The sequence below is a fragment of the Sorex araneus genome, chromosome 10 (assembly GCF_027595985.1).
Source record: "Sorex araneus isolate mSorAra2 chromosome 10, mSorAra2.pri, whole genome shotgun sequence".
NCBI lineage: Eukaryota > Metazoa > Chordata > Mammalia > Eulipotyphla > Soricidae > Sorex > Sorex araneus.
This window is the reverse complement of record NC_073311.1, coordinates 20,419,014-20,433,694: the sequence shown is the minus strand read 5'-3', so window position 1 is coordinate 20,433,694 and position 14,681 is coordinate 20,419,014. Positions and strand designations below refer to the sequence as shown.

The following is a 14,681-nucleotide window of genomic DNA, read 5'->3' as shown; positions in this document are numbered from 1 at the left end:
ATTATTCTAATACCATTGTAAACTAAAACTTTTCAATATAAAGTATCAGAACTGAGCACAGTGCTTGGCCTAGCAAGTTGCTGATAAGTGGTGTGGCACAGATTCATTCTATGCCAGATGTATTATAAATTTCTATGATTATTCAAAACAAAATCAGTTGATTCTGATCAATGGGGCACAGGAAACAAATTTCAGGATCATTTAGTAAGGCTGTGGTTATGAAAAAGGTACTGGAGAAAAGTTAAAGAAGACAAATAAAACTTGTTCTTCCTTAATGGTTTGCACTGTTTTTCTATTCAAGTAGAGAAATGAGGGCAAATGACAGGCCACTGGATTATGAAATGAAATAATTATGTTTACTTTATCTGTTTCCACTTCAGTCTATTACAATCTTTTCTTGTGTTTGCTTTTAATTACCATAGTAAGTCTATGAAGTAAATAATGAAGTACTTAAGATGTGGGAATATACTGACTGTGATTATGATTACAGTATATAGAGACTAGCAACAATCATAATGAATATGAACCCTGGAGATATTTGCTTGGAAGTTTAGGAGAAATCACTGCTGCCTTTTTTTCTTCTATTTGGAGAAACCATGGAAATGTCAAAGCCTTGTTCTCCTGAGAAACATCTCACCTCATTTGATGAACATTTTTTGTGTTCTCCTTTGTTAGGGCAATGTTATTTTTTGGCACATAGATAATCTATGTTTATGTGAACTTACTCAAAATATAGAACCATAAAGAATCTTTATCCCCTCAGTTACCCATGTATTCCCAAATTCAGAAGTTGAAATTTTTTCTAATTGGAATAAAATCTCTCCCTGTGAATTTTAAAACCAGAGAATTGACTTTTACCAGAGGTTGAAAGCAAAAAAATTAAAACTAAACAAATAATGCTGCAAAGTTATCATTTCTCCCCTCTTCATTAAAGGGCCCATTTATTTCTCCTAAAAGTTCTAAAATTTTGCCTAAAGCTTTACATCTAAGATGATACATGCGTCTATTCTAACTACCTCTTATAGTCATATTTTCTCTGTATTGCTGCTTCTATACAGGAATCAAATCTGTTTGTTGTCAGTGTAGACCTCTGGTTACTGAATCTAAGAGGATAAGAGAAACTTCCCCCTCAGGGGTTCAGTGTTACCAGTTTGGATATAGACATTATTTTTTCATTCACCCACATTTGTTAGAGTCAACATAAGATAAATATTACAAAATCATCATACTCCTGGTCATAGATCACTAATGGGCATGCAAATATGAATAATATGTTATAAAAGTGATAAAAAGAACAGAAGGTAAGAAAAGAAAGTGACTAAAAAGGAAATGTATTGCAGCTGCATTGGAAAAACTTCTTTGAGAAGGTGACACTAAGCAAAAACAGAAATGACACCCAGGCAATTAATTCAATGAATGCAGAAAAAGGTATTATGACCAAAATGGTATTAGAAACACAAGGAGGGACCCAGGAGTATATGCCTTGCATATGAAACCCCAAGTTCAATCCCTGCAGTATGTAGTCATCCCCACTACCCCCATAAGTGGTACTCAACTAAAAATAATAATAAATCCACAAATAATTTCAGGATAATTGAAGCTATTGAAGGAGTCAGAGAGGAAATTAATTGAAGAGAAATTGGGAGGGGGCATTCATATGCTTTTTGTAGCCTCATGATTTATACATATAAACACACCTAATACAATAATTAGAATAAGGAGGTGAGTCTAAACTGTTTCGCGGGTCAATCTAAGATGTCTACATTTTATTTATATCTCCTCAGCATCAGTAAACTACTGTACTGAAATGTATAATGCATCACACACAGTTATATCAGAATGTAGAGACAATACATCTTAACGTTCTGGATAAATGCTGAATTAAATTATTAGTTTAGGTATTAATAATAGTTCTGGAAATCAGCAATCTTTTACTGCTCAGTAAAATTTAAATTCTGAGTAAAGAGCAAAATCTGATTACTATTTTGTGATAGTAGCCCTTTGTGGCATAACTGAGTCAGAAATATGTCTTACAGCATTCCTTTGTAATAACAATATTCCTAGCTGATGGTTCTGATAGAACTGACAAAATATCCCAGCTAGATATTAACTGGGATATGAAATATTCACACATAAAAACAAAACACACATAACCTTAAAGCAATTTGAGATAGTGATGACACAGAGATTGCCTACAGATTTATATGTTTTTAAGAATTTCCTCAAGAAAACACCCAAGCGCCCTTTGGACCCTGCTGCGGAGCGAGCATGATGGAAGAGCCCAAGGAAGCGCTCTTGGACTCCAAACAGCCCACTGAACTAATTCCGGCATGGGACCAGAGACCCCACGGTGCGCTGAAACAGTGGGAGCCGGGCATCCCCCAATTCTTTTAACCTCTCTCTCTCTCCACACCTCCCCCCTGAGCACAGCGCAGGATCCGCGGTTTTCCTGAGCGCAAAATGGAGACGCCAAGCCTCTCTCTAGGCTTCTCCATCTTATGAGCACCATAAAAGGGTAAAAGTTTGTAGTGATGTTATTTCTGGTTGTACTTTCCCTGGACTTTATACAGAAACCCAAAACCGCGCGGCCGCGCGACCTAATGTCATCTTAGCATCAGCAATATGTAATATGTCCCTTTTTAATGGGTCGGACTTTTGTGGGAGATCCTAACAAGAATAGTAAGTCTGTTGCTGAAATATTGAAGGCAATCAAAGTGGTAGCCATCTCTCTAGACTGAACTAAGCTATATCCCCACGCCGGCTGAGAAGAAATATCCTTCTTTCTCGGGAAGAAACGCGGCGTGGTGTCAAACATAGTGTGATGTCCATTAAGCAAACAGACCTGGTGGCGTGGGAATGGGATATAAGGGGAAAAATTATGTACATGGAACAGTGGGACGCTGGTGGAATCTCGAGCCGGAGCCGATACCAGCGCAAGCCCTTCGGTTCCAGAAACTGCTTGCAGAAACTCTACTAGTCTATCAACTAAGCCAGAGCCCCACGCCTGCCGATGACGGGAAATAACCATCCTTTTCGGTTTTTTTTTTTTTTCCCTTGTCAGGCAGCGTGGCGATTACCAAACAGGCGTGAACTCGGTGGCGCGGGGCAAGGGGGAAAAAGAAAAGTTATGTAACAAACAGCGGGACTTAATATCTCTATATTCTTAGCAGTGGAGAACTATCAAATGCCTCCTTGGCAATAGGACTGCTTTCCTTTTTGGGGGGAAACCCCAACAACGGTAGTGAGTTGTGTGTTGAAACATGGAATGTAATCGAGATAAGGCATAAACGAAGTGGAACTTATCATGTACAAGGGTGGGGACTGGGGAGGTGGGAGGGGGTGGCAGGTATACTGGGGGGATTGGTGATGGGAGGTGGGCACTGGTGAAGGGAAGGGTGTTTGAGAATTGTATAACCGACATAATCCTGAGAACTATGTAACCCTCCACATGGTGATTCAATAAAATTATTTAAAAAAAAAAAAACCCAAGCTTATTGTATCTGATTCATTTAAATTATGTTTTATCTTTTTATCATTATCTTCCAGGAATATCTGAGGGTACACAAATAGAAATAAACTTATCAGCCAGGCTTCTTTTCAAGTAGGGAATATAAGTCTACGCTTGTAATTTTGCATTTATAAATATACTTTGCCACCAGGTAGCCTAACAAATGTTAACATTCTCATCAGCAGTACAATGTTTTTTCAGTATTCAGAACTAAAACCCAATGAAGACTTGCAAAGAAACCCCCATATACGCCTCTATAGTCATTATACTGAAATGAAAAGGACTTTGTTTTATACTACACAACTCCCGAGACACCATTTATAAAATTGCTTCAAGGTTTCCTTATGATCATACGCGAACACCAGCAGCATTACCTATCTGCGTCCACTGTCACATCGTGCACCCCCCTCTGGATGACGTCCCTGGAAGATGCTGTGTCTGGTAGTCGGTTCAGACTTCTAGTGTACAGGTTGAGCCCTCCATCTGTCATGTACCTGCAAATATGTTTAATTAGTCACATGAAAGTAAAATAAATTCATCACCATAATTATATTCACAAACTTCATAATTTTAATAACTATGTATTACCTAGTATTGTTTCTGCTTTATAAACATTTGCTCATCAAAAAGAATATCTTTTTTTTGGAAATCATCTTCCGAATAATAGTATCCAGCCTATTATAACACTTTTTATTCAAGATCTATTGATCTTTTAGTTTGGAGGGAATACCCAGCAATGCTTATGGGCCACTTCCATATCAGCACTCAGGAGTCACTTCCAGCAGTGCTCAGAGTACCACATGGTAATGGAGACTGAATCCAAGCCTTATCATGCAGTGCCAGTGCTGTGAAACTTGAACTATCTATACAGCCCATTATCAGAATTTGAAAAAGGTTAATATAACTCTTAATAAAAGAGAAAGATAATTTCATTTTGTAAGTACAATTTTGATGCACTGAAGGTCACAGAAGTAATGGAAAATTCCCCAAGTTTAAGGTGAATTTATTTAATAAGTAAAACCTATAATTTTTTTAATATTATAAAAATAGCCAAAATGTATGAAGGGTTTAATATGATACCAAAACCTGTTACAACATTATTATACCTGTTTTAAAGATAAAGAATATTAACAAATCTTGTGCATTTATATAAGCATGCACAAAATGGTTATGGACTTACACAAGGTGACACAAGTCATGACAGAAGTGAAAAACCTATTTGAAAAATTAGCTACAGAAACTCTGTCACTTCTCGTGCATTTCTGAAGAGTCGAAGGACTACACAGTTTACTCTATTCCCTACCTGTCCTCAATAAATACTTCCTAGCTACCAGAGAACCACCAATATAACATAAGGATGGTAGAACCTCAAATTGAAAGTCAAGAAAGAAAAAGCAGATTAACCCATCTCCTCAATCTTTCTGTGAGCATGGAGTGATGCTAATGGAAACTCAGGAGTTGTTGGTATCTATCTCCACTTGTTGAAAAGACCAACAGCAAAAGTTAGCCCAAAATAAAGTCAAACATGGTAGACAAGCGCAGAGAGAAGCAGGTTACTTGGTTCTGTGGTTTCAGCTTTACAGTTTGTTTTCAGTTCTAAGAGGTTAACCTACTATTTCTTTATAGTTAAGACCCCAGTTAGCTTAAGCATTCCAAGATGATTTTATTTTTATTTTGGGATCCAAAATTTTATCATGGACATATTTCCATGAAAATTAACAAAATAGTTACAGCTGGAGCAATGGAGTTACCTAATAAACCTGGCTGCAGGTATATTTTATGCTGTATAAAGGAAAAATACATAAAATCCTCATGTGAATGCCACTTATTATTGCTAAAGTTTCTCTCCCACATTTTGAAAAGAGAAAATGTGAATTGGTGGGGAGGGTCCCCAAGGTAGTGCTCAGGGTGCCCAGGAGTGTTCCAACAGTGATTCCCAGCCTAATGGGTCAGTGCTTCAGTGAAGGTACTGGATAGTATGATGCTCAGATCCTGTGTCTGGGCCTCCCAGGAGGCATTTAGTGATATTTGGGGGGTTCCATCTTTTGCCAACAATTGAACCCTGCTCAGGAATTTTCTAGAAGATCTATGGATAGTTAGTCTAGGACAAACTTGCTGGGTACATGAAGTGGAGCAAGGAAAGCCTTTTCAATAAGTGATGCTGGGGAAAATTGTGGATATCCACATAACGCCCTCCCCAATAGATCTGTATCTCACATCATACACAAAAAATGTAATTCAAAATGGATCCAAAGCCCTCAAAATTAGACCAGAATCAATAAAATAAGCAGTGGAAAATATAGGAAGAACAACTCAGGATATTGACCTCACAGTTTTTTTTTTTTTTAATGATATAGCCAACAGTAAAAAAGAAAAAAAATAACAACTAGAATGCCATCAAATTAAAAAGTTTTTTTTTTTGCTTTTTGGGTCACATCCAGCAATGCTCAGGGGTTACTACTGGCTCTGCACTCAGGAATTACTCCTGGCAGTGCTTGGGGGACCATATGGGATGCCGGGGATTAAACCCAGGTCGGCCGCGTGCAAGGCAAACGCCCAACCTGATGTGCTATTGCTCCGGCCCCTAAAAAGTTTTTTTATATCAAAAGAAACTAGAGCTAAAATTTCCAAATAACAGAAACAGAAGAAACAAATAGAACCCCATCAAGACAAAAAGCCTCTGTATATCAAGATAAACTAGAGCTAAAATTAAAACAGACCCTATTCAATGAGAGGTTATAAAACATATACACACTGCATAAAATAAAGAATATTCAGAATACAGGGGCTGAAGCAATAGCACAGTGGGTAAGCGTTTGACCTGGGTTCGATCCCCAGCATCTCATATGGTCTGCCCAGCACCGCCAGGAGTTAATTCTTGATTGTATGAACCAGGAGTAACCCCTATGCATCGCAGGGTGTGACCCAAAAAGAAAAAAAAAAGAATATTCAGAATAGAATATGTAAAGTTCTCACAAAGCTCAGCAACAAAGAAACAAATAGCACTGTAGCACTGTAGTTACTGGACCAGTAACGTCTGCATTGTGAGACTTGTTGTTACTGTTTTTGGCATATCAAATATGCCATGGGTAGCGTGCCAGGCTCTGTTGTGTGGGTGAAATACTCTTGGTAGCTTGTTGAGCTTTCTGAGAGGGATGCAAGAATTGAACCCAGGTCGGCCTCATGCAAGGCAAATGTCCTACCAGCTGTGTTATTGCTCCAGTTCAAGAAACAATACAATAAAAATAGTAAGGTGAGATAGGTACTTCAATAAGATTTAAGGATGGCAAGTCTATGAAAAATTTCTTGTCATTGCTTATTATCAGGAAGTTATAAATCAAAACAATAATGAGGTATCATCTCACACCAATGAGAATTGTGTATACAATTGTGTAGAACAAGCAGTAATAGCAGAGATGTGTTAAAAAATATTTTTAAAAGAACTCTCATTTTCTACTCATGGGACTGTTGCCTGGTTCAGCCCTTAAGGAAAAAAGAACAGAGATTTCACAAAAGCCAAAGACTAGAACTCCCATATAAGCCAGTTATTCTGCTCCTTGGCATTTATCCCCCAAGTACAAAATCGCTGATTCAAAAAGATGCATACACACTTGTGTTCACTGCTGCACTTAACACAATAGCCAGAATATGAAAACAAGCCAAATGTTCAATGGTAATAAGTAGAAAATGAAGTGAAATACATATCTATGTATATACACATAGATATATTTGTTCATATATACATATGTTCAAGTATGTACATACATATAAATAAATATGTATGTATGCCAGAAAGAAAGTGTGCAGACTTAAGAGAGAATTTAATTATGCATTTTGCTGCATCTTGGATGAAACTGAAGGGTATCATGTTAAGCAAAGTTTAAGTCAGGGGGAGGACAAACACCAGATATTTTCAATTATTTGTGCTATGTGGAGGAATAAGATAAGAGAGTGGAAGATCTAAAATGTGGACAATCCCATGATCCTGAATCCTATCACTAATAAATCCAAGGAAGGGCTGGGCAGGGGAAGGTGGAGAGGAGAAGGTGAACTGTTGATAACAAGAGGCCTTGTTCGGAGGACTTGGATACTTCGGTGGTATGGAGTTGAGGTAACTGTACACATCAAAACCCCAAGGCAAAACTTTGTAAACATGTGACTCAAATGATTATAATAAAATTTTAGGTTTGGGGAACCCCATTTGGCAATTTTCAGGGAGGTTCTGTGCTCAGAAGTGAACTCTGGTACTACTCAGGAGACCATGCCTAGTGTTGGGGATTTGAACTGGGGTCAGCAGGATGCAAGGCAAGCACCTTAACCTGTGTAACCATCTCTCTGGTTCCAATAATTAATTTTTTAAATGTTTTCTAGGGGGAAGTATAGGGAATTGGGAGGGAATCTTGGGTCATTGGTGGAGGGACTCAGACTTGTGCTATGTGTCAAATTGGAACATTTTATGACTGAAGCACTAGTACTAACAGCATTGTAAATCATGGTGCCTAAAAACGGAAGTATACTCTATGAATTGTAATTGCTAAATAACAATTTACTGTTGTGAAGCTTACTTTTTTTTAAAAAAAAAGACAAGTTCCAGAAGGGAAAAATGTAGTGTTAGATATGTGGACAGTCTTATAGAAAGAATGTGCCATGGTTGAGAACAGCTGGAGCTAGACTACTTGGGAATAATTCTACATCACTACTTACTAGAGATACACACAGACTGGGTCTCTCTGAGTCACCTAAACAGTGTCTTAGTTGTTTTACAAAATTGAGAGGATAATCCCATGCAACTTCTTAGACTTATGGAGGGTAATACATTACTTAATTTATGTAAAATTCATAGAATATAATTTGAGCTATACACATTTATCCAATTTATCAAAGAGAGCACCAATTTATCCATTATAACTTCTACATTAACTGAAAGTGCTACATATCTTAAATACGAAATTAGTAGAAGCATTAAAATAAGGTCTAAATAGGGAATATATTTTTTTCTCCCTAATTCTATGTAGTTCTAATTCATACAACCCTGTCCTTTCCAATGTAAAACATATGTCTATCATGACAAAGTTTGCAAAGGGAGAACTTTGTAGGAGGTCAAGGAAAATGAGGTTTAAATTTTCCTTATGGAAATTTTACTTCCCAGTTATTACACTATTTTGCATTTGGGTCATATGAATTAAAAGTAGAATGTTGGGCTACAGTCTTAATCCAACTAGTTATCACTGTGACACTTGCAATAGCTTCAATTTTCACTCTATTAAAAAACACAACTTTTCTTCCCAGTTTCCTAGGGCTCTTTTTTGTAGCATTACTGAGAACTTTTTCAAAAAGACTCATTATAAGTAAGAGGTCTTCCTTTGACTAATTCCTAATTACTGGCAGATTCACATCCCCCAGTGTTTAAAGTAATTTTAAAAAGAAAAGAAAGAGATAAGCCTTTGCATGCTTCAAGAAATTTTAAATTCTCAGAGTGTTGATTAACTAATTTTCTGAGTTCTACCTCAGTACAATAAAAAATTAAACTTCGTTGACATTTATTGTATGATTTGTTATGGTTACATTAAAAAAAACTAAAATAAACATCATCATTCATGTTTATATCTTTTGAGTCTTTTGTTCTTTAACTCCTAAAATAACTTATAAACTTGGAGGCAGAAAGTTAAATTTCTGACTCCTGTTTATTTTCATGAGCTGTGGCACAGACAGGTTTCTGTGTACCTTTCTCTCAGAGAAATCATGATGCTATTAAAATCACTCTGAGATAACTCTAGCCTGATAGTTTTCCCACCTTTTAGCTCTACCTAAGACATTTGGGTATATCCTGCTGGGACCAACAATGTTGGTCTCATCACAGGGCTATGGACAAATACAGCTCATCTAGGGTGTTTCCCGCCAAGATACCCCCAAGTCACACTGTGGCTGAGATCAATGGCACTCACTGTTGACCTTGTAGGTACTGTTCCACCTAAGAATAAGAATTGAAAGATAACTCTGAGTCATTCCTTGAATCTCAGTTTCCTGTCCATTAACACAGGTAAGAAAAATCCATCATCAGAGGAAATGTTCATATATTCTTATTTTTATTAGTTATTTCTTTTTTTGAACTGTAGCGATACCACAGTGGGTAGGGTGTTTGCCTTGTACGGGGCCGACCTGGGTTTGATTCCTCCATCCCTCTCAGAGAGCCCAAGAGTATCCAAGAGAGATACCAAGAGTATCCTGCCTGCACGGCAGAGCCTGGCAAGCTACCCATGGCATATTCGATATGCCAAAAACAGAACAAGTCTCACAATGGAGACATTACGGTCCCACTCGAGCAAATCAACAGGATGATAGTCCCGATGTATGTAGTAGCACTATCATCCCGATGAACAATGGGATGATAGTGCTACAAGGGTTTACCTTACATATTTTTTTTTGCTTTTTTTGGGGGGAGGGGAATCACACCCAGCAATGCACAGGGGTTACTCCTGGCTTTACACTCAGGAAAGTGCGCAGTGCACACCTGGAAGTGCGCACTTTTATTTTTTTTAATTTTGTAAATTTATTCTTTTATTGAATCACCATGTGGAAAGTTACAAAGATTTCAGGTTTAAGTCCCAGTTATACAGTGCTCGAACACCCATCCCTTCACCAGTGCACATATTCCATCACCAAGGATCACAGTATACCTCCCCCCACCCCCACCTCCCCTGTGTAACTGATAAATTTCACTTTTCTTTCACTTTACTTTGATTACATTCAATATTTTAACAAGAAAACCTCACTATTATTATTTGGAGTTTCTGCCCCTTAAAGTTGGACCTGCTGAAATGGAAGCATTTGATAATTTGTTTTCCATTGCTGAGAATGAAGAGGTATGAGGTCAAGCGGCCGCACTAGGAGCTGCATAGTTTTGGATTTCTGTATTTTAGTATTTTAGTAACTAAGTCCAGAGAAATATCTGCCAGAAATTGCATCATTTCAAGCTTGTACCTCTCAGCTACTTTATATTCCATGTATGAGTGCAATCTTTCTATGTCTGTCTCTTTCTTTCTGACTCATTTCACTCAACAAGACACTCTCCATGTTGATCCACTTATAAACAAATTTCATGACTTCATGTTTCCTGACAGCTACATAGTATTCCATTGTGTAGATGTACCAGAGTTTCTTTAACCAGTCATCTGTTTTTGGGCACTCTGTTTTTTTCCAGATTGTGGCTATTGTAAACAGTAATGCGCACTTTTACACCTGGCAGTGCGTGGGGGGACCATATGGAATGCTGGGAATCGAACTCAGGTTGGCCTCGTGCAAGGCAAACGTCCTACTGCTGTACTATTGCTCCAGACCCCTACCTGAAATATTGAACATGAATGACTTGGTTATCATTATAATAGATGTAGTCAACTGATACATACGTAACTGGACTCTTTGTGAACTGCTGAGACATCATTTAAAAACTAATAGGGAACAAAGACAGTGAACCAAATTCTAGACCTGCTTTCCATTATGGTATGAAACACATAGAGAAACAAAAGATATAACTTGTTTTTCTCATAGTGAAATCAGCAGAAATAGTAAGTTCACATCATACTAATTTCCTCTTCCTTCTGGGCATATAACTGAATCATATTTACTGGCTTCCTTACAGCTGTGACCTTACAGCTGTTCTGAATAATTGAATGCAAGCAGAAATCATGTGCACTATCTCTGTCAGATATAAATTAAGTAACTTCACATCACGTGTCTTCCTCTCCTTAGCCTCCTACCTATTGGCTATGAATGCCCAGTAACACTGCAGATCTAAAATAACTGATGCAGAATTACTAAACATACATCTTAATCTCTGAAACTGTGCACACTATCTCCCAAAGGAAGGTCAGAAAAAATAGGGAGATTTTATGTGAAGGAGAACTAGACTTTCATGTATGAGTTTTAGGGGTTCTTATTACACAATTATTTTTTCAGTGCATAGATATATACATAATATATATTCTCATTTATATATGATGTTGAACTCAGTTTAAAATGCCTTAAAAACAACATATATCAGAATATATATATATACATATATATATACACACAAATGAGCTAACTTTTACAGTGCAGTTCATTTAAATAAATAAATGAGCACCTACAAAAAAAACATAAAACCTCTCAGGTGTGTCACATTAGTAAATTCTATGTGCTTGATATGTCACTGTCACTGTCATCCCCTTGCTCATCAATTTGCTTGAGCGGGCTCCAGTTACATCTCCGTTGTGAGACTTGTTGTTATTGTTTCTGGCATATCGAATGCGCCACAGGGAGCTTGCCAGGCTCTGCCGTGCGGGAGAGGTACTCTTGGTAGCTTGCCAGGCTCTCTGAGATGGATGGAGGAATGGAATCCAGGTCGGCTGCATACAAATGCCCTATCTGCTGCACTATCACTCCAGCCCTGTGCTTGACATGTACAGAAAATAAATATTTTGATATAGACATTATTTAATTGCAGCGATCTCCTTTGTCTCTCCAACCCACCCCCCCAAGCATCCTCATGCCTCTTGAAATCGCCTATCTCATACGCCGGATCACACCCTATGTTGTATCACTGCCTTGAACACTACTTGGGATTTTTCAAAACTAAAACTTTGCATTCAACTGTACATTTCTAACTTTATACATATTATAGCTCTTCTCTGTACATACATAACAGAGAGACAAATAGCCACAAAATCTTACAAATAAAATATATAAGGTAAAATAGTCAGAGAAAATTAAGTTATCATTACAAGAAGCTTGATTCCATAAGTGCTTGATTGTTATTATTTGCCCTAATTGGTTCAAAGATACAGACTTGAAAAAAAAAACCTATACACATACACTTTATTTATTTGAATACTGTATTAAAATAAAATTGTATTAAGCTTTTAGGCCCTATCTTTCCTTTAAAAACTGAGATGAACACTCTTGGATTAAGAAAAAACACTGTTATTGGTCAGATATTTTTGTTTGGAGGAAGTGACATATATGATTTCTTGAGAGCAACTACATTATTAAAGTTTATTATTTGTAATTGGATCAAGACAGAACACTACAAACGCCTTTTTTTGATTGACAGGAACCCAGATCTCTAGCTGGACAACTGGTCAATGGAGATTGTACATTAAAGGCCTTCCTTCTTTATCTATTTCATTATCACCATATGAAAAATCATGCCTCTAATGACATTTAATCCATATTTTTTATGCACATGCAATATAAGAAAGTATGTTCATCATAGATCCCTCAACTATACATGCTTACCACTCTCTCTTATGAATATTCATGATTTTCCCTGGGAAGATCTTAAATATGCACATTACTATATACACTAATACTGGGCATAAAACTAGACCCTACCTCTCTACCATCCCTATAGCTTACACAGGTCAGATTTATTGTCCAATATATAACTTATTTTCTTACCACTGAAGATCCTTCCTTTCTATTCATCTTCCTGTGATTTTTGTATAACAAAATATCTTGAGATCAAAAGCTCAAGGAGCCTCAATCTGTATTTTCCCTAGGATCAACTAATCTTTTTATTCACTAATTCAGCATTCTTGGCAACTTTATAGAGCATAACCACTATAGTGAGTTGAATGTGTATGTTTATGAACATAACTAAAACTTTATCCTAAAGAGACTATTAAAACTTAATACACATTGCGCAGGACACTTGTCTAATGCACATCGAACCCAGGTTGAATCCCCAGTAGGCTATATGGTCATCTGTGCCCTTCTAGGAGTGATTCTGAGTGCAGATCCAAGAGAGAGGAGTACCATTGAATGTTGCCACAAAAAGACAAACAAAAAAACTATTACATAGATGCCCTCATTTAGAGAAATGGAGAAAGAAAAAGGACAGAGGAAACGGATTGGAATGAATGGAGTAAAAAGGAAGAGACAGAAGAGAAAGTTCATGCCTAGATAGCTCTATGTTGGTATCACAGAAACATATCTGTAATAGGTAATACAAAATACATTTATGGGGTAAATGCAATCATAACCTAGTGTGATTTTTATGAGCATAAATTATGAATACAATGATGATGATAAATTTACTTAAGAAATAATATGACCAGCGAACTGAAAGTAGACTATCTACCAAACATGAAGGCCACTCAATACCTTTATTGCAAACTACAACACCCCAAAGGAGAGAGAACGAAAGGGAATGCCCTGCCGCAGAATCAGGGTGGGGTGATGGGGGATGAGGTGGGGGAGCTGAGAGGGATACTGGGGTCATTGTTGGAGGTGAATATGCACTGGTGGAGGGATGGGTTCACTGTATGAGTGAAATGCAAACACAAAAGTTCATAACTGTACATCACAGTGATCCTCTAATAAAAAAATTTTAAATGATAATATGACCAACTTTGTGATAAGTGCAGTTTTTTATGTTATTTTCTTTGTTCCTGACAATTTTGTGAAGATTCTACCATTTTGTGCCTATCACAGATGACAAAAAATCATATAGATAATTTAAACTCTTATGGCATTCACAGATTGCAAATGGTAGAAAGACATTTAAATTAGACACTCAGATTTCAGTGGAAACTCAACTACTTTCTGTGATAATTTACCACAATTTGCCTTTCTATCATTTTGGAAGGCACTGGGAAAAGAATCCAGGGCCACATATTCATTTACCTTACCTCTGACCTACACTTCAAGCCTCAAATCTAATTTTTTTTTAAATCTAAGGCAAGGAAGGAATGGATTGAGCATATATGGCTATCAGAGCAGCGCATATAGCTGATCTAAAGCTCTTTTGTGCTATTTTTAGGCCTTTGGTCCATTTCAAAGAAGCTTTACATGAAAGTTAGAAAGGGTTACTTATCTAAAAGGATGATTTCTAACACAGATCCACAAATGTGAAAGGGAAGAAAAAGTCAGAAACCAGATATAGAAATATTTAACAAATTAATTTGGAAGATTTCCTTTGCGTTAGAGACAGAGATTTGAAGATAGACATACCTTAATTCTAATGCACAGCTTAACCTACCTTTATCTTACATAACTATGTCCAATTAGGACCAGTTTCTTTATTTTTAGAATAGGTATAAAATACTGAAAAAAAGAAAAACAAAACCAAAGACCCTAATATGTAAGGTTTGTTGGTAGTTGGGAAGTCATGTTAGTAAAAATATGTAAATCTTTA

At 37.0% G+C, this 14,681-nt stretch overlaps 1 protein-coding gene across 6 annotated transcripts in view; it reads right to left on the bottom strand.

The window, feature by feature from the left end:
* Window positions 1-14,681, bottom strand: part of NAV3 (neuron navigator 3) — an 841,062-nt gene that overhangs the window by 144,798 nt on the left and 681,583 nt on the right. For all 6 annotated transcript variants that reach the window (XM_055117929.1, XM_055117930.1, XM_055117932.1 and 3 more), the window contains one exon: window positions 3,883-4,002. In XM_055117929.1, coding sequence (XP_054973904.1) covers window positions 3,883-4,002 — 120 coding nt within the window. The remainder of the gene's footprint in view (window positions 1-3,882; window positions 4,003-14,681) is intronic.